General features: G+C 40.1%; 1 protein-coding gene across 7 annotated transcripts in view; it reads left to right on the plus strand.

Annotated features, from left to right (window-relative positions):
• Positions 1-26951, plus strand: part of RTEL1 (regulator of telomere elongation helicase 1) — a 41863-nt gene that overhangs the window by 2408 nt on the left and 12504 nt on the right. For 6 of the 7 annotated variants that reach the window (XM_071815453.1, XM_071815452.1, XM_065849789.2 and 3 more), the window contains exons 5-28: positions 432-513; positions 682-742; positions 960-1035; positions 1731-1815; positions 2386-2451; positions 3739-3892; positions 4226-4264; positions 4922-5000; positions 5595-5692; positions 6575-6630; positions 8651-8725; positions 9587-9668; positions 12751-12883; positions 13033-13146; positions 14895-14935; positions 15993-16078; positions 16824-16901; positions 17641-17718; positions 19097-19240; positions 20032-20147; positions 20942-21065; positions 22150-22303; positions 23866-24023; positions 26126-26221. In XM_071815453.1, the coding sequence (XP_071671554.1) occupies positions 432-513; positions 682-742; positions 960-1035; positions 1731-1815; positions 2386-2451; positions 3739-3892; positions 4226-4264; positions 4922-5000; positions 5595-5692; positions 6575-6630; positions 8651-8725; positions 9587-9668; positions 12751-12883; positions 13033-13146; positions 14895-14935; positions 15993-16078; positions 16824-16901; positions 17641-17718; positions 19097-19240; positions 20032-20147; positions 20942-21065; positions 22150-22303; positions 23866-24023; positions 26126-26221 (2275 nt within the window). The remainder of the gene's footprint in view (positions 1-431; positions 514-681; positions 743-959; positions 1036-1730; positions 1816-2385; positions 2452-3738; positions 3893-4225; positions 4265-4921; positions 5001-5594; positions 5693-6574; positions 6631-8650; positions 8726-9586; positions 9669-12750; positions 12884-13032; positions 13147-14894; positions 14936-15992; positions 16079-16823; positions 16902-17640; positions 17719-19096; positions 19241-20031; positions 20148-20941; positions 21066-22149; positions 22304-23865; positions 24024-26125; positions 26222-26951) is intronic. The other variant, XM_071815454.1, reaches the window with a different exon arrangement.

Raw genomic sequence — 26951 nt, forward strand, 5'->3', positions numbered from 1 at the left:
TAAAGATAAAGCCTTGTAATAATAATAAAAAGTATGGGAAATGTTTGTAGTTCTTATCCTACTGTAAAAGTCACAGCCAGCTCCGGAATAGCCTGTAGTAGATGACAGTCCCTGGTTTATTTGGCTGAACTGTCATAACAGAACCCAGATTTTATGGTGCATGATGTAAGCTGCTACTAATTACCTCCTGCGATAAAACTACTGCTTGTTACCACCCACTGCTGCCTGGAGAAATGCAGCACCATAAATTCAAATAATGCGTATGGCTGTTACAAACAGAGTAGCTTGTTTACTGTTTCTGATTCTGACCCTTATTTTGGGCTCCTCTATTTTTCCTGAATATTTTGCCTTTGATATATGATACACATACAACTGCGTCCTTGTTTTTCGCCCGATTTTTAACATCAATGTTGTGTATTCTCTTTGAACAGGCCAAAGATCTGTGTGTTGGGTTCCAGAGAGCAGCTTTGCATCCATCCTGAAGTGAAACGACAGGAGAGCAACCACATGCAGGTGAGAGCAGAGCCGGGAAAGCACGACAGCCAGAACGTGGGGGGGGCGATTCGACACCGGGGGTATGATTCTGAACTTGGACATTGTGTCACTGCTGGAGGCAAAATAGAACTTTTCAGTGCTTGACAAGCAGTGCTGCCCTTGTCTAAAATGTACTGTAATTTTCAGATCTACATGTGCCGAATGAAAGTGATGGCTCGTGCTTGTCATTTCTATAACAATGTGGAAGGTGAGTCTGACTGTGCAATAAAGCCCTGGTTTTTGGAGGAGGGGTTTGCTCGGTGGGTGGAGAAGTTTGAAGGAGTTGGCAGAGTCTGTCTGTGTGTGTGTTCTGCTTTACGTTAAAGTGAAACGTTAAGAAGTGGGTGACTGATGATTGGGGCAACAAAAAATACGTGTGATACTTTTACCTGAGGTTGTGGTTGTAGTGTTGTAATTTTTCGCAGAAAAGAGTACAGAGAAAGAACTCATTGAATCAATCATGGATATCGAAGACTTGGTTAAAAATGGAAACAAGCACAGGTAAATGTTCCTTTCTAACCTTCCCCTTTACTTATGAAAACAATTTATCTGTTTATTTTTATTGATATCTTGATATGAGCTTGAGCAGCACAATGATGAGGGCAAAGTGAAGCAGCTAAAAATATTGCAGACATGGCTTCCAACAAAATAATGTGTGCACTGAAGCCTTAACTTCTTCTGTTACTGCAATTTTCATCACACAGCAATTAATTTCAGTCCTGACTTGTGTCAAGACTGAATCGAATCAGGGTTGGGCTCACCAGGGTTTTATTTCTCATGTGAGCAGAGGCTGCCAATATAATCTGACCTGACAAATGATATTGCAGGTTTGTTTCAGATCCAAGAGGATGAGGTGACTGATTTGTTGAGATAAAATAATTTAGTGCAGCATTTACTTCTGTCCTAAAGGGCTGAAATGACACTGCAGTACCAAATGCCACTCTTTCTCCTTGCATTTCTTTTTTTCCCCTGTTTTGCTGAGTGGCACAGCTAAGTATTGTTTTCTACACATCTTTTTACTTGTGTAAATGCAGGTAACCATCAGCCCTAAAATTTAATGTGGCAGTTCCAACTCCTTAAAAAGTTGATTAGAAACCCTTGAGAATATGAGACATAGTACGCGAATGCTGAATGCACTTGTCATGTTTCTGCAAGTGTTACTTCATAGTTTGTACTACTTTTTTATTTTTAAACAGAGCTTGTCCTTATTATCTCTCTCGAACCCTGAAGCAGCAAGCAGATATTATTTTTATGCCTTACAACTACTTGCTAGATTCAAAGGTAACATCTATCTTTGCTTTTAAATGCAATTCTTCTTCTATTTATCTTATATTGGTTTTTAGTGGATAAGCTGTTAACTGATGCATAGCAAGTGAATTAATTGTTCAACACTAATCAAAACCCAGTTTGAATTCAGAACTGCAGAGGATGCCCTTTTGTGTTTGTTCTCTGTAAAGTTCTTTCCCACAGTTAAGAAATTTTTTATTCTTTTTTTTATTCAAGGCCTTTCTATTTTTATAAAATTAGCTTTGCGGATTGCGATGCCCATGTTGTTTAGTAATAAGTTGTCTGTACTTCATGGACAGTGACTGAAATTCTGATAAACTTCTGTATCCTAGTATGATATAACTGTTGCTTGGGAGTGTTTTGTGTGGGTTTTTTTTCTGTATTACAATGTCAGTAGTAACCTCCATAAACTTTTACATGATACATTTTTAGCACCTTCATTTCCATACAATTCAAAATACATGAAAACCCAAATCTGTCTCACGAGCCAGTTTCTCAGTCCATCAAATTTCTATTTGTTGTTGGCCTTTTTGTCCGTTCCCTCATTTTCTTTTTCATCTTTAGAGCCGGCGAGCGCACAACTTGGACCTGAAGGGCACTGTGGTGATACTCGACGAAGCTCACAACGTGGTGAGTCGTTTCTGGTCTGTTGCCATGTTTCAAACTTCATCCAAAGAGAAAAACAGACCTGTGCCCTATTACAAACAGTCTGTAAAATCTGTACTTAGCTATTACAGTCGTTGATGTTCATTATCTTGAATATTTCTTGTTTCTGTGACAGTTAAAGCATTGTAGTTTAATTAACAGCCCTTGGACAGTGCTGTGATTTTTCTACAGACTGACAGTTTCTTCCTGAAGGGTGGGTCTTCAAATTAGTGAGGTCACTCACATCCTTGTTTGGAGAGTTCTCTTCCAGGCTGTTAGAAATCATGAGAGCGCCATTCCTGGAGCTCAGCTGCATCAACTGTCCAAGGGTAGTAGATGGCAAATGTGATTCTTGCTCATAGAGGGAAAAAAAAAAAGGTGCTGCATGATGAGAACTTCTACTTAGTTGGCTCAGAATTGCAGCCCTTTGCCTAAATGATGAAATGCAAAGGAACATTTGAAATCTGTCCTTTTTTTCTGCCACATGAAGAACCTTCCAGCGGGATTTCTGCAGAACAGCTGCAGAGTTGATTTTCTGATGGCCCGTTCTCCTGTCCGTGAACTGGAGAGCGTGCTGGGTTTGACTGGACAGAGCTGCAGAGTTGATTCCAGTGCACACTCCTTTCATCAGAAAACGGGTTTTTTTCTGTTGAAAAATGGGTGGAAATCCAGTTGTCATTTGGGGAATTTTTTTTTTCCCCTTTTGTAGTGTTTTAAAAATATGAATTTGTGCCTGCATGCAGAAATGAACCAGAACAGCTATTCTAGAACTACTCGTTTTGCAATAGTTCTCCCATGGAACTGTCTGTTCCAGATTAATAGGTGCAAATTTAGTAATTACTCTGACAATTGACTTATTTCTGATTAGGTTGTTTACGCATGCAGCTAGCTCAGCATTTTTTTCTTTATAACTTAGGTCTTCATAGCTATGGCAGTCAAATTTTTGTGTAGGTTAGTCCTTAATATTTCTCTTCATTCCTCAGGGAAAATGATTCTTTTCATGAATGAAAAAAATTGTGACAAAACAATATGAAACTTACTTTTCAAGGTCGTAGAGAGTTTTGTCAAACTTAGTTTGAGTGTTCAAACCATTACTTTTTTTAATAGAAATTCAGTGTGTTTCCTCCTTCTCTATAACAATATTTGTTCTGGTCTGTCCTCTGGCCTGAGCTGGAGATCAGAATTGAAATCAAGCCTGGTTGTCTGGACTTTATCATGAGCGGACACCACACGGCGCAGTCTTGGTAACGCTTCTGTTCCTTGGTGTTTTAGGAGAAGTTGTGTGAGGAGTCGTCGTCTTTTGATCTGACACCCTACGATTTGGCGTCAGCGCTGGACGCCATCAATGTTGTACTGGAAGAACAAGCCAAAGTAGTTCAACAGAATGAAATAAATGCAGAATTCAATACGGAAATGGCCAGTTCAGGTGTGTTGAGAACCAGAAACCACTGTTTGCTGGGATTAGTGCCGTGAGCAAGAACTGGAAAATAACTTTTCCAAGCAGTTTCTGGAAAATCGACTCTTAACCATGGATAAATTGTAGTTAGTTAGTAATCACTGCCAGACAAAGATGAAAATATTTGGCCAAATCAAGGTGACCTTGAGGGGTCATGAAAGAGGAAGATGAGTGGAAAACAGAAGATGTCTTTCCGTTTACATAGTTCTAGCCTTTATGTCCATAACTTCTGAAAAGGCATAAAGAAACTAGGAATGGAACAGATGCAAAACATCCTTTTGACATCTTTCCTTTCTCCAACAGGACTGAACATGGAACTTGAAGATATAGCAAAGATAAAGAGTAAGGTTACTTTTTGTGTTATTGATAATGGTGGTTGAAACAGTTTTAAAAGGTCAGCAACTAGAAATCTGGCTCATGCAGCGTTTCTGTAGACATTGCTCTTAACTGAGAAATTCATGGATATTCTCTTCAGATAATTTTGTAGAATGTTAGGTACAGTTTTTTCCCCAGAAGATGAGAAGTTTGGCAGATAAATACATTGCTTCCTTCTTTTCTAGAAGTTCACTTGTTTTCTCATCTTGTCAGCATGCTGGAAATGTATTAGTTGTGTCATTCTGCTGTAGGAACATGATGCTACATGAACTTAATAGCAAGAACTTGACATGTCTCATGTTTACAAAGGATTTCCAAGAACAACTTTCCAGAGAGAGTTTAACATTTTGCTGACAACTATGTTTTCTAAGAGTGTCACAGACTTCATCTAGGAATTGAGGTCATGGAACTTCTTTAGAGTTTAATATGAATTTTTAGAGATGTTATCAAAGAAATTGTTTTCTGATAATTTTTATTTGCTTATGGGATCAAGATAACAACTGGGTTACTGTCTTTGGTGACAGCCTTGGAAATAAAGTACATTTGACAAAGAGGTTTAGATGAGTTCCAGCAGTGAGTTTCTGTGAACTCTTAACTTTTCTTCCCCTCTTGGTTCTCTTAAAGAAATTCTTCTTCAGCTAGAAAGTGCTATTGATGCAGTGGAGCTGCCACCGGATGGTGCTGGAGTCACCAAAGAGGGAAGGTAAATTTCTTCTCATGAACATGTTTACAAGTTGAAAATACAAGATTCTAGACCCAGGTGAAACTGGGTCTGCTCTTGGGATTGGTACTAGTATTCTAGTTTCTGGGAATAGTATTTACTCAAGGTTTGGGGTCTCCTTAAATCCACTTTTTGTAGTAATTATTTCTGGTAGAACTCCCTTTTAAAGTGTTTCAAAAGTAGAAATCCAACGCTGCTTTTATGTCGGTCACATTCTGAACAGGAAGAAGCTCTTCACTGTGCTTATTTCTAAACTAATGCGTATTGTACATGATAAAAAAAATCCTGGAAATTGCATGCAAATCTGTTTCTAAATTAATACCTCTTGTATGTTGTAAAGAAATCATGGGAAATGTGAAGGATGTTGTCAGTATGCTTTCTGTCGTGTCAATATTGTCTGCTGCCTATATAACCAAATACTTATTTTTATTCCTGTAAATTTTTCTTTCTCATGGAGACAAGAATATGTTTTGCTGCTATATGGTGAAATTGTTGTTATAAAATAATAACAGTAATTGTGTCCATGTGATTATTGATAGCATTTACCCGTTTGTGCTTTTTCTCTGTAAATTCCAGCTACATCTTTGATCTGTTTGCAGAGGCTCAAATAACATTCCAGACCAAATCCTCACTCTTGGAGTCGATAGAGCAGATTTTACAGTTTCTTTCAGGCCGTAAGTGTAAATTTGCTAGTTGTTTCACTCAGACTTTGCTCTGTAATGTAAGTAATTAGAAGTTTTGTTGTTTGGAGGGAGGAGGAGAAAGGCTGCTTTGTTTGGATTTCAATTATAAAGCTTTCAAAAGCTCAAATCTGACTCTGAGGACCCGTGTCTTTTTATTAAGACTTGCTGTGAGGTCCTCTGCTGGGAAAGATGCTTTATGTCTGTTGATGCAACAGAACTAGTTTTAAGAACTACTTTGTGTCAAAACCTGAGTGAGTACCAATATCTGTGCATACAGACGTGTGCACGTGTTGCACACAACGCTGTTTTTCTCCAAAACCAGAAGGTTTGTGGAGTGGAGCTTGGTGACATTTGCTGATGGTGCTTTTAGTGTTTTCAGTTCTTCCCTGACCATGCAAGTCACAAAACAGGAGTGTTTGGAATCACATAATGTGATTTTTCTTTGATTTAGCTTCTGTTCTACTGGCTATCAGCTGTTTTTTCTTATTTTGCCTTTCTGCAAAGAAAAATCTCTAACTTCCACAAGCACTAAGGAAGTTATTTAGTTAGTTGGTACTTGCAGAGTCTTCAGGAAAAGCATTGGACAGAGGAAGCCCAGTCCCTGGAGACTGGAACATGGACAAGCTCCTGCAAGTGCATCCTTTAAGAACACATCTGTCCTTTTTTTTTTTTTATTTTCCCCAGCATCTTTCTCCTTTTATGCTGTTCACACTTTGGCTTAACAGGTGCATCTGTATATTATTTCCTTAGTCAAATTCTCATCATCAGTGTCATTCGTACGTTGTTTTAGCTGCTTCTCTGGGGTCACTGTTTTAAGCAAACAAATGGATGTGTATTTGTGTTGTAAATGCAATTGTGTGTTATTCTCTCTAGGCACTGGGATATTTGTCAATACGTCTGGATTGCATAAGCTCTCAGACATTATCCAGGTAAATTCTAAATGCTGCTTCGACATGCGAGGGAAAGATGAGTTGGTTTAAAAAATGTGGGAAATCATTGGATCCATTTTATTCTTGATTGTATGTACACTTGAGCACTGATGGAATTTACGGGTTTTTGAGGAGAAAGCAGCTGCCTAATGGGATGGTGTACTTTGGTTTTTACCCAGGCTGTTCTTTTATGATTTCGATGTCCCTTTTTGGAGATGCTTGATGTACGTTTGTCTGGTATTAGCCTCCACCAGGTGGAGCTGGATCATCGAGCTATTTCTAGCAGCAGTGCTTGGAAACAGGAGACCTTCTCATGAAATAACAGGCTATGGAAAAATGCAAGCAAAAGATAATTTAACTGTATTTTAAAAATTTAATCATTAAATTAAGGGATCTGTAAATATCATCTTAGTGCCACAGGAACTGAATGTGACACTTGTGGGTATCTGTGTGGTGCTGTCAGTCCTCTCCCTGTTGTGCACTTGTGAAACATTGATTATTAAGAACCTGGCCCCCATAATATTAGAAGATACAGCGGGCCAGTGGCCTGAAATTCAATTTCTGGCTTCCCTCTGAACTTGACCCAAACTCTAATATTCTTGAGTGATACTCAGAGGATAATGTTTGGAGAGCTTAAAGTTCAAACAAAATAGCGTCTTCACTGTAGTGTTACATGCTGTAAAATCTGCTGATGTTTGGGGTTATGTTCACTGTATTCCCAGAACTGGGTGATTTCAGAGCATCATCTTGTCCCGAGTTACTGGGCATCATGTTGAATTAAACATTTTCCTGACAGTGGAGTTGAGTGCATGGATGTGTGAGGGTCCGTTCACAGCGGCATACACAGAATTTCATTTTTAAAGCAATGGTTCAACAAAACCTGTGTGTGTTCTGCTACAGTAGTAACAATTTGTGTGCACTGATACCAAAATGATTTGCACTGGAAGCCAAGTGTCACTGTCCTTCTGTGGGGAAGGTGAGGTTTGTTTAATTTCAGTGAAGTTTATATAGTTTCCCAGGGTTCCAAAGCTGAGAGATGATTCAGAAGGAGAAACCAGGTCTTCTGCTCCCAGTGACTGACACCCACCAGTTTGTGTGCGCTACAGGACTGGAGATAATGGTCTGGGGGTGGATCAGTGAAAGGTGATTTGAAAGCTGAGGTCCCTGTGTTGCTGAGGACACGCACATGGACAGTTCCTGCAAATCATCTGCCGTGTGATAATCTGTTCTCCTGAGATGTTTCAGCAGCACTCGGTCACAGTCTTTGCTGCTTAAACATAGTGCTTTCTAGTTACAGGGCCTTGTCATCAAGACTTAATTTGTAACTAGCTGGTCTTAATAATATTTTTCTTTCAGAAGAACACTTATTAAAATATTTTTTGTATAGCCTGTCTTTGGCTATTTTTCAGGAGTTAATATTTCCAGGAATTGTGCTGCTGTTCTGACTGGTAGAGAATTTGTTGCAACTAGCTGGTATTCTTATGAGCTTGGACAATTCCTTTTAAATGCCTGAATTAATTTTGTTTAGACAAAATAACAAAAGTTATAAATATTTGAGAATCACAGCTGTTTTCATTGAAGTTGCATCGAAATGCTGTATGTTTGAAAAGGCAGCACCCTTAGTCATGATGCGTCACACACAGGAAAGGGGAGGAAACAGAACTCCGTGCAAAGAGCTGGTACAAGCTTTTCGCTTAACAGATGGACAGCAAGGTGTGATTACGTGCTGATTTTGTTTTGTTCTCTTAAGCAGAATATTACTGTAGGGTACTATGGCCGAAATTTTAAACTAAGGGAATTCAAAAAGTTGTGACAACGAGAAAGCCACATGGTTAGCAGGGATTATCTGTAAAAAATGCGTTTATTCAAGATTCTCTGCATTTATTTAATAACAGGAGCAGGGAGATATATTTAAGGTTATCACAACAGTAAATTTTGTGGAGATACTGCTCAGTGCAAAGATATGTTATGAATTTTGCTGGAAACAGTTATTATTTATTTTTTTACATCTATTTTCTAGACAGTATTCAACATTGATCCTCCAGAAGGCTCAACAGGTTTCATGCCACATCGGTCAATATCTAAATATTATAAGGTATGAGATGCTTTGTGCTCTACATTTTTCCTTGCTGGCCTGTAACAGCTGCGCTTAGTGTATCCAGGCTTCAGAAGGATGTGGACAGTAGAGCAAATAACGATGTTGATTATAGGGAGGACGTGGAAGTCCTTCCAGAAAACAAACACCAAAGGAACTGCGGTTAGTTTAGGTCCCAAGGAAAAAGGAGAGCTATGCAGTAATTTTTAAAGAAACTGTAAAATAAAATTAGGGAAGTGCAGCAAATGTGAATTGCTGAAAACTTTGATGCTGCGTATTGTGCAAAAATCGAGTGTTCTTCAAGTAATCTGTTCTCTTGACTTTACCTTATTAGCAAGCAAGTACAAACAGCCACTAAACTTTCTCCCCAAAGTCTCTACAATCTATTTAGGGCTTGGGACTTACGGGCTGTGATGCTATAATGAATTTTAGGAACAGATTTATTTATTTTTTTTTTAGTTAAAGGTAACTTTCCTATTTAGTTTAAGACTATATACTATTTTTGTTGCCAAATGAAGCAAATCTTTCTAACACAAGATTTTTTTCTAGTCTGCATGTTTTATTCTGGTGGACAATACCCAAATAATTGGGTTCTTTGTCTCTGCTCAGGGCAGCCCATGAGAAGCTGCTCCCATAAACTGACTCAAAATGGCTGGTTAAAAGGCGATTCTTTGCTCCTTGTTAGATACATTAGGAAAGGCTGGAATCAAAATAAGGGGGAAATAATATGACCTTACTAAGACTATAAAAGTTACACTGATTATGTTAACTACCCTTGCAATGTGCTAGCTTTTTTGAGGGATGAAGTGCAAGGTCATTTCTGTAACCACCTCTAGAAATGCTGCTGCTGTTTTCCTTCAGGTCCATATTCACCTGGATAGCAGTAATCAGAAGAAGAAACAAAGGACAGATCTCTGGAATTCATCGTCTGCAAAAAAACAAGGTACAGGACTCTTGTCTTGGGGAGGCTCTTGCAAAAGCTGGATTGAAAATTACTCAGCTGCTCCTTTTGATTCAAATAAGAGAAACCAGTTGAAGACATCCCAGTCTGCTTTATTTAACTGCTGTGAACAGGGTGTCCTGGAGTTATTTCTAAAGGGGACATGACACAAGCAATCTCAGTACGATTCATTTTTGTACCAGTGCTGCTTTGTGTGCTGCTAGAGTTCTAGTACAGTTATTCCAGTGCAAGGCAATGATCTCCATTGTGGAACAGCTGCTGGTATTGATGTAGAGAAAATCTTCAGACCAGCCCAGAAGGGGAAACCCTCCTTCCGGACTGATATTGAGATTTATGTAATGTTCTACTATCCTTGCATCAGCTAAATTTCCCTGTATAACTGTGTTAAACACAAAATGAGTGTTGCTAAGGCTGTAAATGCTTTTTACAAGGAGGAGATTCATGTACAGATATGATACTGAAACTGTATGCCAAAGGTTTTATAAGGGTAAATTCCATGAAAGTCCTTAATCTCTGCTGAAATTACTCATATGTAGTGGGGGAGGTATAATTAGTCTGATCACACTGAAACTCTGTATTGAAGGTTCATGTAACGTGTCAGAGAAATAACACTTGAGAATGTGAATTCTTAACCAGAAAGTGCCAGGCTGGAGCATCGGGGCACTGTTACCTGCTCTGAGATGTGACCTTCTTTTAAGCAACTTCCTAAGTTTTACAGGACGTCTTATCACTTCTCAATAGTTTCAGCCTCAACTTTTCAAGCCTTGTTCAACTGAGGTTTCTCCCTCTTTTTTCCCACCCATTTTGTTCCTTATTCTCTGCAGAACTTGGTATCTGGAACTACCTCAGTATAATTGTCCTTCAAAACAACAAGCTTAGAAGAAAAGAAACTTGGCTTCTGAAACAAGGGCTTATCCTAAGGCTGCTATAAAGCAGCACTGAGCTTGGCTTTGTTGCTCTTCAACATTCTTTCTATTTTTTTTTTTTTTTAAAGAAATAGTTAGGTGGAAAACAAACCATTCTTATTAGAGAAGACAGATGCAGATCCCTTTAACTAAGCCTCCTTAACAGGATGCTCTCCAAGGATTTTTGTAAAGACCTTGCCTCATAACTATCTAATTAATTACTCAGTACAATGCCCTTGAAAATGCAAGTATTTGTTTCACAGAAGTCCTTTTCTTAAGGACAAAAGCAACATTTTTCAAGGAATGAGTTTCCATTAATTTAGTGGGTTTGCACGTAATGTTCCCTTAAATGTTTCCACAATAAGTTCTGTTCCTGGACAGAAGTGTGTTGTCTGGTCATCTGCAAATATTGTTTTCCTGAGATGTTGCTCAATTGGAGCTTGAAGTTACAGGAATAATTCTGAGTAGATTTTGCTAAATGTGTGAAGGAAAAGGCTAATAGAAACACTTTAGGTTTGTTGAATAATTTGGAGAATTTGTACCCCAAACCAGTGCAATAAAGTCAGAATTCTTCTGTGATTTAGTAGAAAGATACTGATACAGTGTCATAAAATTGTTTTGGTTGGAAAAGCCCTTCAAGATCATTGAGTCCAGCCATTAAAACAGCACTGCCAGATGCTGCTTTTCAAATAAACCACTATTTGCAAGTAACTATGCAACAGATGAGCAGTTTGTAGAGACTTGCGCTATGTGTGAGCCTGGCAGAGGCCATGCAAGACTGCTCAGGTCTCTGGTTTCCTGCAGCGGTACAGCAGATTGTATGGAAATAATGGAAACCTTTTAACAATAGCTGTTTTCAAAGGATTTTGTGGAAATGACTCAATTGTCTAAAACCCATAACTGGTGAGAAGCTCGGAACAGCTGATGAGATGAATGCCCTGGCCATGCATCCTGTGCACGGGTAGCACTTGTCAATGCGATACTGAACTGGAACGGTGTGGCGTGAAGATTAAACACTCTTCATCTCACTTTGCTCTAAGTTACCATGTTGGAGACTTAGCGTGAATCAAAGAGATAGAGAATTGGCTAAGTTTTGGAATGTGATTCTTTTAGAATCTGGGCATCATCTGAATGGATTTGCCCATGTGAGATGGAAGGATAAACTAGCTTAGAATAAATTTTCTCTTGTAATTCTAAGCAGTAAGTGAGTCACTGGGCACATATTACTGGGGATTTCCTGAAACCGTCAGCTCCTTTTTGGAAATACAGTCTTTGAATGGAATGTGTACATTTAAAAGACATGTACATGATATGTGGATGCTATTTTTTAAATTGAAACTAATCATGCAAAGCAGAAACGGAAACAAACTGATGTTTTGTATAGCTGCTCTTGTTCTTGGTGTAGACGATTGTTTCATCCCTTGTGCCTTTGTCTCTGAAAAGAGGTGCTGAGATTTCAAGACACTGGTGATAGAGCTGTAAGCTGAGCAATGAATGAAATACATACTAGTGTGGCTTATCCTTTTTTCTTTATGTCCTTTCTGTTGGTCATTTACACTATGCCAGGTTTTCAGTGTCACACACATTGTATATCCACATCCCCCAAGAGAGCTGAGCAGGAGTTGGAAGGTTTGGCGGTTGATTGTGGGAAAAATGGGAAGTTTAAATGAAAAGCCGTTGGCAATTCTTGATGGAAAAGGGAGTCTTATCTTTCCAAGCAAGAGCAGGGGTGGAGATATTTTTGTAGTAACTGCAGTTATTTGTTGTTCATGCCAACATTCTGTAGCTCTGCCATGTTTCCCCCTCCAGTTGTCCTTGGCAGGAGGAAGTGAATCTGTGGATGGAACCTGAGTAGTTTTATCTGCTCAATCTACCTGTTACTTGATATCTGATGCTCTGTCTTTTCTATAACCATCTCTTGATTGAAAGTATAATTAAGGTGTGAGGGGGTAATGACTATTTAAACTGTATTTTGAATGGGCATAGTGATTAAATGTAGGGAGGACCAAAGCAGAACGTGCCATACATCTGGATTTTTACCTTCAGATGCTGCCTGGTTTACTTTCAGCAGTTCAGATGCAATTTGCTATATGCTCGTCATATTCTAATATTTCCACTTGCAGACTCGCTTCTTAGTGTTTTCTCTTTGTTTGATGCAGGAAAGACCTTGAGCTACTGGTGTTTCAGCCCTGGGTACAGCATGCACGAGCTTGTTCGACAGGGAGTCAGGACGATTATCCTGACTAGTGGGACTCTCTCCCCACTCTCATCATTTACAATGGAGATGCAGATGTGAGTGCCTGCATGTGTGAACAGAACCGTCACTGAAAAATCGCAATCTGTTCTCGTTATTTTAGATTTTGCCTCAGGATTTCTGAGTGTTCTGAACTGGTAGCCAGTAGGGAATCATGTAATGAATGGGTTCTTTTGTATTTCTTCAGCCCTTTTCCTGTTTCCTTGGAGAATCCTCATGTTATTGATAAACACCAGCTCTGGGTTGGGATCATTCCTAAGGGACCTGATGGAACTGTGCTTACTTCTACCTATGAAAGAAGGTAATGAACTTCCATGTGGAATTTTCCTTTGAAGTTTCGTGTTCTGACGTTTTGGGTTCTGCTTGCAGACCCTTGCCCTGTGCCCTCATATCACGCTCAGGTACCAGCTCCCCGTCCCTTAGGGAGCAGCCCACCCTCATTGACACAGACCCCCATCCGAAATTTCTTTGCTGAAGACTTAATTGTTTTGAAACACAACTTGTCTTTGCAACAACTATTTTTATGTTTAAAGCTTGTCGCCGTGACTGGCCTTTCTTTAACCTCTGCGTTGCCCGCTTAAGGAAAATACATTTAACTGTTTGTCAAGCTTTTCATCATCATTTTTCTTGCTTTTCTCTGAGCTTTCATCATTTTGCCCATGTCTGTTCTTCAGAGTAGACAATGCATCTATATTGCCAGCAAGGAAGGCCACAACTTGATTTCACTGTAGATTGACTTCCATTGTGCAAAATACTGTGTCTTATTGGCATCTCTGTGTACAATTTGCAAAGGCAGTTTGCTTTGGGCACATGGCGAAAAGTTCTGTGCTTGCCAGTTCTCTGAAGTTACTGGAGAGCAGCAGCACGTTGGTGCTGTGGTTAGGGGTGTAGTAGTTCTCTAGTATTTTGAAATGAGGAGCAGTTACTGGTGTGGGATACACCTGTTCTTCCATTTAACTTTCTTCTGGTAGCGTACACATTTTTGTGCAATCGCATTCTTAAAACTATTGCAATTTCAACTGCACAGACAAACTCAAGCAGAGAATTTTCTAATTTAGCCTGCTGCAGGCCAGAGTTATTCTCATTACCAACACAGAAAAAATAAAATAAAGATCTCAAAGAGCTTTTACTGAAAAAAGGGAGAAATGCCAGATATTCCATGGAACTGGAAAGGGACTCAGCAGTTGTAACTGATTTTTACAGAGAACATCAGTCTGGAAACCCCTCAGACTGTATTTTTCACTTTAAAAGCTTAGTGTCCTGTTTCGGAGTGTTTTGTTGCAGATACTGTCTTTCGAAGGAGGAATGCTGGGGATTCCACCCCCTAAGGCCTAGAATACCTGTTTTTGTTGAACAGGGGAATTCACAGTGTCTGTGTTTTGACAGTGTCTCTGTGGTGATAAGGGTATTTGTAGCTCTTATGAGTATGTTCTTTTTTTGTTTTCCGTGCACATATAAGTTTCCTGGGAAAACAGTGTATGCAAAATGGCAGAGCACTAAAAAGAAACATAAATGCACAAGATATCAGATGGCTTTTCAGTCAGGGCTGGAAGAAATGGATAAGTACTGTTCATGTAGAGCGGTACGTTTTCAGTTGAAGCAAAAGTGATTTACTTGGCTGATGCCACGTGTAAATAATAACCATAGTAACCAAATTCACCCTTTTTGCCCCTGCAGCCTCACCACACCTAGTTCATCAATAATTATTTTGAATGGTTGTAATGTTAGTCAGGCTTGGCGATACCTGCAGGTTTTTCTGGCAGACCTGTCGCCTCTGAATTGCTGGTATTAATCATGAAACTCGGATGGCTGCCCACTTCCTCTTGTTACATTTTGATAATATTAAAGCTTAAATCATCCTCAGTGCTAATAAGAAGAATATTTAATAGTAACGTGTAGTCAAGCCATTACTAATTTTGTGTCCTTGGCCTGGGCGCATGTCCCAGGAAGGAGAGCCCTGGGGGGTATGGGCACGCTATTTGAGATGAGTATCAGAGGAAAAACAGAAAAGGAAATACAGTGATGTTACTTGGTTTTTCTTCTTTGTAGGTTTTCTGGGGATTATTTATCTTCTTTGGGGAAAACAATTGGTAAGTGAAGTGTGTGGATTTCAGAAATTATTTGTTGCACAGGATTTTTAGGAATCTAGGAGAAATACTAAAGAAGATATAGTAAGACAGAGAAAGGTAAAGGGTTGCATTGCATATCCAAATGCTGTCTGGACTTGGATGCTTCTGTTTGCTCAAGCAGCTGCTCCTGTCATTGCCTGTGAAAAAGAGTTTGAGTCTTTGGTTTAGTATTTCCAAGTTAGGACTTCATTTATATTATCAGGTGTTTGTGTTTGAGTCAAAAATGTGGTTCCTAAACACTGTCAAAGTGATGCAGACTAGAAAATCAGTGCATAGAGATGGTGCAGCAAAGCATCACTTGCAGAGCAATTAAGGATCACAAGAAGTTAATGCAATTTCTTGTTATATTGTTAAAGGCATTGTGTCAATCCCGCCTTACGTCAGCATTTATTGTTTTGGTAATGTTTTACAGATATAATAGAACTATAAAACTTTAACACATGAGGACAGAATAAAAGAGCATTTGTGTAGCTTGGCTGAGGTGTGATTGAAAGGATTCTGTTAAATCTAGAAGGGTTTGAAGGAAATGGAGGAGAGTGCTCTGAGGTGTTCAGCTTGGCCTAAAAGGTGAAATTAAGAGAATACTTTCGCAAAATACCAGATTGATGGTTTTCTTTTATCACTGAAGTAAATACTATTTGGCTGGAAAACTCCACAAAGCAACCTTGCGGTACCTCGTCTGTTGATTTGGATGTTCACATTGCAGTGGACAAAGAGGGGAAAATACAACAGATGATTTATCTATTTCGTCTGTAGTGTTTGATGCAGCTCAATCTTTCATTCTGTTAACACTACACTTTAGAAAGCTAGTTAGGCATCTGTATTAAAGCTTTTACCTTGATGACAAGCTTATGAAATGATCTAAAAAAATGAAACAGCTTCTAATATACAAAGATGAATGTCAGGAAAGCAGAAAAGCTTTGGGAAGGATCCCATGCTGTTAGTTTATTTTTCCTCTGCAGCCCATGTGCTCAGCCCAGGATGAAATGCCCTCAGCTACACACTTATCTCATTGCAGGTAACCTGGTGCGGGTTGTACCGCATGGACTCTTGGTGTTCTTCCCATCATATCCCGTCATGGATAAGAGCCTGGAATATTGGAGGGTACATTAATTGCTCTACCTTTACGAGGTGGTTTGGTTGCACACGTCAGACAGTTTGTACTTGGGCTATCTAATCACGCTTATTGAAAATTCTTTGTTAATAAGTACATTATAAAATCTGGAAAGTAAAAATCCAGGTCAAGCTTCTTTTATTTTGATCACAATACGCTGGAATGCAGCGTTGTAGAAACCAAACCCAAAAGAATCTGATTATCTCATCTGGTCTCCTCTTAGAGTGACTTGATTTCACCAGAGTTCTCTATATTAAACCTCCGAATTACAGTTGGTCTGAGTGTTTCAGTTTTTAGGTAAAAAAATCCCCATGTGAGCATTTCTCTTATTTTTAATTTGAAGCTGTTGCAGCCGTAACTTCTGTAACCTCTGTGCTCATGACTTGTGAGACTTGTTAGAACAATTCTGTTTGAAATGCTCTTCCTCCTTAAAAGTGGGTGCAGGGACAGAGGTGGGGCTGTGGAGCGGGTCTCTGGGAGGTGGATGTTGGGAACTTGTAGATTGGAAAGTAAAAACAAATCTGTCGTCTGTATAATATCTGAGATGCACCAACTGTAAGGAACTGCTGTAAGTGGTGTTGGAATCGTGTATTTCTGCTTCCGTTTCCTCTGTTTGGCAAGACAGGATCAGGCTGTGCTGGGGAAGTCTGTGCTCGCCACTCCTGAGCGTTTCTGTTCTTGTGGACGCTTCATTTGACATCACCGTTTCTGATATGTTCATTATCTGTTTCACAGGAGCATGATTTTGCTAAAAGAATAGAAGAAGTAAAGCCGATGTTTGTGGAACCCAGGAACAAAGGAAGCTTTGCAGAGGTTGATTATTTGTATTACCTACCTATAACATTTTCAGAAACTGCGTTAATGTTTAAATACTATCTGTAAAATGTGTTTGCATGTAAAATATCCAAACTTTATCCTAGGATAAAATTAAGACTCTCTTAGAGCTTCTTTGGATTATGGTTCTTTTACGCATCCTTCCTATGCTTCCTTGGCTAGTTCTGCAGGGTGAAGTCTTCATTTGTATTCCGGTGATTTAAAAGCGGTTGATGTACTCATGTACTGGGTAACTGAGGTGGTGGAAACTGTCACTTCAGCAGTCAGCAGCTTTTAATGTTCTGCACAACATTTCCTCCCAGCTTGTCCTGCTTTGGGTGTTAAGGAGTTGTGCAGTGTCAGCTTATTTATTTAGAGCTTCTCTGTTTGCTTCTTCGAGTAAATAATGTTCTTGAATTACTTTCCTGGTTTGCCTATTTTAACCAAGGATCTGCAGAACACCAGGACGGACTGTATTTTACTTTCTCATCAGAAGTATCTGACTTTGATCTTTATGCTTGCCTAGATACATTCTAGAGTCCACAGTAATGTAGGCAATTTCCTCAGCAGATGGCTTCTTACGTTTAGAGTGAGTAAAAGTAAAGAAAATTATATTGAGCCAAATGAATCACATTTAGACCTTGGTGTACAAGTAAAGCTTAGCTAGTACAGGTTTTTATTTATGTGTATGCAAAGGACGATACCATTTCTGCTCTTGCTTAAACTAGTTTATGTTTAGGTAATGGATGCCTACTATGATAAAGTTGTCTGTCCGAAGTCCAACGGAGCTGCGTTTTTGGCAGTATGCCGAGGGAAGGTAATGCAACTGCGAATTTGTTTCATCTGAGATTAGATTATATAGTTGATGGAAAAACAAATAATTCTAGATCTCAGTAAATTTCTGTTACGTTACTGTAATTATATGTGGGGAAAAAAACCTAAGGAACGTAGGATGCCGTGAAACCTTTTCAAAATTAGGTCAAGTTCATATATGCCTCATTCCTACTTTTATCCACCTCGGAGTCTTTTAAAGGAGATGAGCATCATACTTATATTTCCTGTTGGCTGCTCACTGAAAACCCGTTCAATGAAAACAACCGTTTTGGAGAAATAAAAGAAGCATTTGTAATCAAATGTGTTAGAACAACCCCATTGAAACCCAAAAATGTTGCTCAGCTTCAAAGAATTTAGATTCACTTCATGTCCTTTGGCCTGTCATTGAAATTTTCCAGTGCTGAAAAATTGATTTATGATATTGGTGGAAATATTTGCAAAATCATGATTACTCTTGGAGCCTTTTGTTGCTGGTTACTGCCCACCAAGAGAAGATTCCACTTCTTGGAACCTTCAGTCCCGGTCTCCAAAGCGGCTGATAGATCAATGAAGAAAAATGCAGCTCTTGGTGGGTGGGACCAAATGTGCTCGTCCTTCCAAAATATTGTGTTACCCTGAGCGGAACAGAGTCTGTGGAGAGATGATGCTTTGCAGTAACACACAATTGGAGGATGTTTAGTTTGTTGTAGTCACAGAGTTAATAGTATGACTGCAAAATTTGAAATATTCGAGAAGATAAGCCAGAGGAGTTGTGTTGTCAAAAGCTCTAAAAGTACCTTTTTTCCCAGTCATCGCTTCAAGATTCCCTCCCAGGTTGTTCCTCAGCTTTTACACTGGCAGTAGGTTCTAGCAGGTTGTGTTCTCTGTTCCCTGAAAGAAACCTAAAAATACAGCCCTATTTATAAAGAGGAGATTCTGTCCCTCTTGTTCTTTTAGTAGCTGTATTTAGGCTGGGAATGTCTTTAAAAGTTAACCAGAATTTTCTTTCCTGTTTTGAGGCTGTGAAGGTCAGGTTTGTGTGGTGATGATTTTTTTATTGTTGTTGTGTTTTTTAGTTTATTTTATTTTAATTGGAGGTATTGACTGACATCTGAATACAGCTGTTCTGCTTATCCGGGAATAATACACCTGCATTAGTGGTGTAGGCTGGGGTAGACTTTGTCCAGGGTCCCCAGAGAAAAAGCAAAGTTTAAAGTCCTGGTAATAAAAGCAAAAAATCTAGTTGAAACTATACATAACGTATTCATAAAGTACACTTGGCTAGAGATTTAATTTAATGGAGAAAAAAAGCCAATAACTGCTGAATTGCTCTGAAATGTCACTTCAAATCCTGTTGAGAATGCAAACCGCTGTCTCTCAAGGCCAGCGAAGGCCTGGACTTTGCCGACATGAACGGCCGAGGTGTCATCATCACGGGGCTGCCGTTCCCCCCGCGCCTGGAGCCCCGGGTGGTGCTGAAGATGCAGTTCCTGGACGAGCTGAGGAGCAGCGGGGCGGGCACCCAGGTAACGCTGGCAGCTCCTCACTGGGGACTGTTTGCAGGTTCACGTCATCATTTCTCCCTCTTCTTTCTATGGCTTTTGGATTTTGTTATCCTCCCTGTCTCATGGGATCACGAATAACAAAAAGTTGGGAATTTGTCACAAATAGTCACTTTTTAATTTTTTTAATAATTTAAGGGTTTTAGATTCCATTTCCAGTGGCATAGTCTCAATCTAATATTGGCTCAAAAAATGGTATAATTAAAGTTTGAGTCCCAGTCTTTGTGTGTGTGTTATCCCTCTGTCTTTCTGAAGGAATTGTTTCATCCAGGGAGAGGGTGAGTAAGAAGAATTCCCTATGCTGGCTGCTGTGGGGATTTTTGTTGTGGTGGTTTGGGGGCTATGTTCATTTTTGGTTTTTTGTGGTTTGTTTTGCTTTGACTTCGGGTTTGTTTTTTCTATTGCTTCAGACGTAAGAATGGCATTATAAATTTAAGTTTATTGTCCCGCAGGATAAGGCATTAGGTCTTAATATGTTGAGTCTGTTGTGTGCCAAGGCTGTCAGTGCATCATGTACCAAATAGCCCCTCAAGCTGGATATTACTATTAATACTTGAGTTTTCTGTGCACCGTAAGTCAGGTGTGACATTTGAATCAACTCTATTTGCTTTTCCTAGGCTTTCAGAGATTTGTCAGTAGATCTTGTTTGATACTTTTTTTTTTTTCATTTATTTAGAAAGAAATACTTGACTGTACAGCACGGAGAATACGTTCTACCTGCTAAATAATGTTAATTCTTCCTCCCCCCGTTGCAGTATTTGTCTGGGCGTGAGTGGTACAGCCAACAAGCGTCCCGCGCTGTCAATCAGGCCATCGGCCGTGTCATCCGGCACCGCCAGGACTACGGTGCCATCTTCCTCTGTGACCACAGGTGAAACCTTCACTCTAGAACATAAATCTACATCAGCATCTTTCTCTCCCAACATGGGCATTGGTATTTTGTATATAAATCTGCTGACAATACTGTTTGGAGAAGGCTACAGTTTGTAAGTGATCAATTTTATATAACAGGTTCTATCACAATAGCGCTACTTTAAGAAAGCAACTAGTTTATTACCTTCTGCTGCTAAAATATACTGTCTTGGAGCTGCAGAAGGAGATGAGTGGTATTAATGCAAAATAAGCCAATTTATTAAATTCATGTTTGTAATGCTAACTGGAAATTATGTGATAATGACTTCTGGCTTTGCATTTTCTCTGTGTCTCATTTGAGAAGGCAGTCACCAGCACTGCAGCTTTTTGAGAGGAGGATGAAAATGAGGAAAGATTATATTGCCAAAACAACATAAACTATATTAATATGTTATGTTAATATTATTGCACTACTATCCATTAATATGTATATAATAAGCAACAATAGTTTAACTGATAGTCTTCAATGCTGAGACTTGACTGAGACCAGTGAGCAGGACACAGTTCAGTGCTGCTGTTGCACAGTTAAAGATTTTGTGGCCAAAAGACAGGAACTGGCTGATTACATGGGACAGGGTATCAACAAAGCCCTTTTCTCCTGAGTGAAGACATCGCCCCATGATAGTCGCTGCACTGCTTCAGTCTTGTTGTCTTGCTGCTCCTCCCTTGTCCTTTTGGACCCTGATCCAGCACACATTCAGCTCATTTAGGCCAACCTGGCAAATAATTCTCCCCTTTTCCAATCGCATGCAGGTTCACAACTGGCGATGTGAGGAGCAAGCTGCCGTCCTGGGTTCGCCCGTACGTGAACGTTTATGACAACTTTGGGCACGCTGTCAGGAGCGTCTCCCTCTTCTTCCGTGTTGCTCAAGATACTGTAAGTGTCTTTAAAAACACAACAAAAAACCCAAATGAAAAAATTCTTGATAGTGTTGGAAACTGGAAATATTGAGCCAGGTGAGAGATGTGATGGATTCACTTGTCACTTCTAAGAAGTGGAAGCTTTTTGGGAAAGGGCCTATGGCTCATCTTTCTCCAAGAGTGAGCTGAGACAGGATGTTTTCTCATGCTGCACAACTCATTTGGTTAGATCACAAAAAAAACTTCCAGTCCCTCCTAAATAAACATAGCTTTCATTGGGTGGCATGCAAATACTGGAACTGATGTTAGCATCAAAGAGCTTCCTACCTCACCCTCAGGGAGAGGGTTTTTGTTTGGAAGAATCAGTCGAACCCATAAATTTAAATCTAAGCTGACTGATTAAAAGAGTGAGACAAACCCATCAGTTAATATCACAGTTCATCTCTGGGTCATCTTTACTAATATGGCTTCTCTCTTAGCATTAAGGAACTCTTTTTCTCAGTAATAGTTCTTCAATTTAAAAAGTAAAATTGTAAAAATACTTTCTAATTGACTGGAGAAAGTCCATAGCTGGAAACCAAAATGGGGAATTAGTTGTCCCCAAATTGGAGATTAAAATACACACGTAAAGTTTCACATACAGACTTGGATGACTTCCTGGAAGATGCTTTAGTCAAATACAAGTTGTTTGAAATAAAAGTTACAGGTGGATGATACTGGATGACTTGATGATCTTTTCTGATAATAAATGGGAGTTTCATGGTGAGTAAGAACCACAGCACAATGTGCTTGGTCAGAAGGAGCCGAGGTGCAGGGACAGTGTTAGGAAGCAGTTGTTCTTTAGCAGCATCATGACCCTTTTCCTGTAACACAGGCCACTTAGTGCTGACCCTGTGTACTACACTTTATCTGTGTCACTTCCTAGTTATTTGAGCCATTTTCAAAAGCACATATATCCAGAATACTTAACAATCTTGCTGTCAAGGGCTATTAGGGAGAAAGTATGTATCTTTGGGTTGTTGCTGGGATTTTTGATTGCAGAAGAAGTGGAATGGAAGAGTAGCTTTTGCCTACTGTGACACTTTGTGAACTGCTTGCAGATGCCCCCACCCCTGCTGCAATGCCCTGCTGGCTCAGCTGCTTCCCGAAGTAAAAGCAATCCGGTGCCATCTACGTCATCTGAGCAGATCCTCTCCCTGCAAAAAGCCAAAAACTTGGATGACCATGTTCCCAGTTTGAAGAGGAAAAGAAAAGGTAGGTCTGAGCCCTCACAGATCTACTTTTTTGTTTTAAACTGAATCAAAGAAGTAGGAGCAAGGGACTGGAAACTGGAATGGGAGAGAAGGCGAGGAGAGCTCATAGACGGGTGTGAAAGTGTGATCAGAAGGGACACAGCACCACATCTGAAAACAGAGGAACCAGCTGCAACTACAAAGCGAAGAGGCAGATGGGACCTGAAAAGGTGCCCTGCAGAACAGGAGTTTGATGGAATATCAGAAAGAGCTTAAAAAATAAGAGCTGGAAGTCTGTTTCTGACTAGCACAGGCTTTTGTGTCCTCCTTCCATGCTGTTGCATTAATGACTCTTACAATGTAATCTGACTAAGAAAACAGAAAGAGGGCACTGACCTTGGAAGAAAACAGTATTTTAAAATTTGTGGTTAGCTGATCCCAAAGGAGAAAGTATTTCTCATGTCAGATGTTTCAGAACATTCCGCTCTGGAGTGCTTGCTATTTTGGAACAAAACAATGAAGTTATGTCTAAAACTGCGGTTCTAATGCAGCTGTGACTGAGTGTGAAGGTAATTTCACAGTACTTCAAAGCCAGTGTGAGCGCAGGTTGTCATTGAAAGGACTTACCTGGGCCGCCACTTCTTTCTCCCTCTGTTTCCAACCGTATGCTTATGCTTCTTCCCTTGATTCAAATCCATCTGTTGTGCAACCACAGAGCAAGTCTGAGCTCGTGGAACCAGTTTACCTTTCATCCCTGTGAGCAGCAGCTCCATCTCCAAGGATGGGCTGGAATGTGTGACTGGAGGTGATGGGAAGAGCTTGTGTTGCCTCTTGTGATAGAAATTTTCATTTGTGTTGCATTAACTGTAAAATCAAACTGTACCTGTGATCATAGTTTTGGCTGAAGAGTTTCACGTACTGTCTTTTTAATTTATAGCTTAATATACTTCCATTCTTCTCCAAATAGTGACTTTTCCTAGTAACTGACTCTGAAGTCATTTAACAAAATAGAGGAAATAGATTTTGAAGATAATGTCTACAAGAAGTAGCTTCTATTTAAAGCCAAGTATGCCTGGATCCTGATGAGGGAGAATATGTATTCCTGGGACCTGAAGATGACTGTGTCTTAAAAGTATTGATACTGTAAAATTGTAGGCTTTAAAAAAGCTCCTTTTGTTTGAAAATACTAAATTCTCTTTCATGCCAGGATCTCTTAAAAACAGGAATACGCTTTTTGGGAAATCCATAAAGCTAAGGTAGTTAAACACAGACAACTGTTGCAGCAAAACCTTTTTTCCATTGATCCTAAGCCATTTTGAGGTTAAATACAAACATCACTGAAGGAAAAGTTTGAGAGAGTTCCTCCAGGTTGTGGTAACAAATGCTTGAGCAATTTTGGAGTGATTAACAAAAGCAGCCTTCTTACTAAGTCATAAGTGCAGTTTTGCCAGATGTGGAAAATTAAATAAATGAACACATCTTTGTGGATTGCCATGTGAGATTTTGAGGTATTACTAAGTCAAAGAAAATGCAAGAGATTATGTGGAATGTTCATTTCTCATCTGTATTACGCTGTGATGCCAGTAAATGGAGATGGAGCACCCAGCCTGTGCATGGAGTATGAACGAGAGCTGATTTCACCTCGACGACGTTGTATTGGGCTCCTGGATGCATTGGAGCGCAACGAGAGGAACAGCGAAGATGCAGAGAAGGAGGAGGGGGACTTGTCGGGAGAGGAGAAGGTAACAACAGTGGTGGAGCAAAATACTTGCTATGGGTAAAACTTGCAGACTCTAAAGCAAAATGAGCTTTGTGTTGATATAAGAATCCCAGTTCAACCCTCTTTCAAGGAAAACTCACTGTAATTGGCATTAGTCACTGCAAGTTCTCATAATTAAGCTTAGTCGAAGGGTTTCCTTGCTGCATTCAAGTAGATGACCAACAGGTGCATACTTGTGCTGATCATACAGACTCCTGGAAGTTAACCATGCTCTCTGGAGAGCAACGAGCTCTCCAAGAAGAGATTGGTAGAGACACAGTTCGTCCTGTGGCGGAATCTGTGTCAGCACTTGGTGTGTGACCGGATATTGAATTTTAAAAAGGCAGGGGGGAGGGTTTGTGAATTAGAAATTGCACTTTCAGATGAAAATCTTTGCCTCAGAGAATGAGTATCGCAGTCTTGCAGAATGTTTTACCTGAAACATAAATCCACCGTGGTGTTAAGATCAACGAAGCTTCTTCTGTGCTGTTGGTTTTCTTTCCGTTTGGATTGGTGCTTTTAATCCGTTGGTGATGAGGCTTTGTTCTTGCTTTCCCAAAGCCCCTGGTTGCAGTTGTTGGGGGGAGCTCCCTTACCTGGCTGCCACCGGCAGGGATGTTTTACTTGATTTGACTGATGCCAAGTGTGTGTGAACTCCAGGAATTCCTATCATTGCAACATCCCCAGGTAGTTTGCTTAGGAGCAAACTGCCGAAGGAAGAGTGTGGAGGTGTAAGGATTATCTGGGGAATATCTACAGAGGCCTAAGGGAGCTGGATGGAGTGTACAACACAGAGGAAATGTACAAACTTGAATGAATAAGTACAGTGAATATTTAGCTTCTGTGCAGCTGATTGAGAAATCGGCTCCATCACCCATGGGCCACCACAACGCAGACACCAGAACTTACTCTTTGGAAAGCCTGGCCCATCTCCAGGGCCTTGGAAACTCAGCTACAGCATCTTCTTAACACAGCTGCACTGCTCTTGACAGTCTTCAGCATTTCAAGTCAGATTTAAGTTGACGATCCTAACGGCTCAGCAGTGAGTCAGCTCATGTCTGCTGTTTGTATTTGGCGTTACTTCTCATCTGTGGCTTGCAGAGAGCTGGGGCATCATCCTGTGCTGTGCTTAAATTGGTGCTTTCTGGCACCAGAGGTCTGGGAGTGTGGTCCTGAGCCCTGCAGTGCTACAAAGAAGCCTGTGTTTGCTCAAAGTCCAATACTCAGCTGATTTTTAATAAGCATTTGGACTGGTAATGGAGTTAGTGTGTGTTCATATCTTTCTTCAACACCTGTCATAGTATCTGTGTTACCGTTTTTTCTTTTATCAAGGTTATGCTGCACCCTTGTTTCCTGAGTAGTGGAAATTTAGCTGCTAGCATTCTGACACAATTTGCTTGCGGTGAAAAAGAAGTCGTCTTTGTCGTCTCAAAAAATCAAAAGAAATATCTCCCAATCCATTTAAAGAATGATTTGGCAGTTCCCCTCAATCAGTTTTCATTGTGAGATAGGACTTATGGAAACTTGGCTTTCAGAAGCCTTATTTCTTCTGGATCCTACTCTTCAAGGTGGTGCCTTCACATAGTCTAGGATAAGAAGATGCTTTTGATCATTTTTCTGACTTAGTGCATGTATCATAAATGTTTGATTTGCTGCTTGTATTCAGATTTTTCCAGGTAGGAAAGTACTTCCAGGTACTTCCAGCAGTACATCCAGACAGGAAAGCGCAGGGGCATGCGAGGCCCCAGTTGCACAGATTGATGTGTACGATTCCAGGGCTACCCCAAAACTGTTGGCTATAAGTCCAGCTTTGCTTAATCAGGAACTTACACCCTCCAGACCAACTTTGTCTTTAATTTCCTCTGTTTTGATATCTTTTTCTGAATTGTCCAGTGATTACCTTCTAGAAACAGGTGTGTGTCCCAGGGCCTGTTGCAATAGTTTAGTTTGATTATTTCACTTTCTTGAATGGTGTCACAAACTGGGTTAACAAACTTTACGGCCGGAAATTGCTAAATTAAATGGACAATCACTTTGAAAAGCATTTTTTTTTGGACCTTTCTTCTTTTCTTTTAATCTCCACAGGCCCAACGTCTGTCAACACTTTCCCTTCAGTATGAGAAGAGGTTAACGGATGAGCAGAAAGGAGGAAGGAAGAAAATAAAGCTGGTCAGCAATACAGTATGTGTTTGCCTGTACCATCCCTTTGATCTGCAAACTGCTTTAATTTGAATTGGAAATTTCCAGACAGACAGATGACAATGCCAAAACAATTGTTTTTTTTCCAAATCAGATGTGCATTGATGAATAGTTATGAAGTCTGTTTCTGTTGTGCTCTTTCTTAAATCTAGACATCATAGATCAAATCAAACACAGGCCCAGGTGGGGCTGATAGATGAAGAGAGTTGTTTTCTGGCATTGACTACCTGTGAACGTTGCCCAGATGTGGTGGGCGGTTTCATTATTTTGATTAGAGTAGAATAGTTCAGTTGGAAGGGATCTACAATGATCATCCAGTCCAGCTGCCAGTAGAGCCTCCAGTGGCCCATTTTGGGTAAGTGATCACATCCCGCCCCCCATGGTGGGTCATTGTGGTGTTTGCAGTTCTGCGCGATTGTCTCCAAACTCAGTTAACTCGTTACGCAGCTACGAGTCACAATTATGCTTAAGAGTCCAAATAAATCCCTGAGAACCCCCTGGGTGACTGTGCAGAGTATGAACAGTTGGCAGTTGTCCAAGGTGCTGCCTGTCTGTCCGTCTGTCTGTCAGCCTCCTGATCACCTGGCAAACGGAACTGCTAAAAGTAGTCACAGATCCAGAAGCCGATACTGTTCAAGGCGAGGAAGGGAGCAGGGTCATCGCAGGAGGTTGTGTTTGCAGTTCCTTGCTATCTGGTGTCACGATGAGTCAG

The sequence above is a fragment of the Patagioenas fasciata genome, chromosome 16 (assembly GCF_037038585.1).
Source record: "Patagioenas fasciata isolate bPatFas1 chromosome 16, bPatFas1.hap1, whole genome shotgun sequence".
NCBI lineage: Eukaryota > Metazoa > Chordata > Aves > Columbiformes > Columbidae > Patagioenas > Patagioenas fasciata.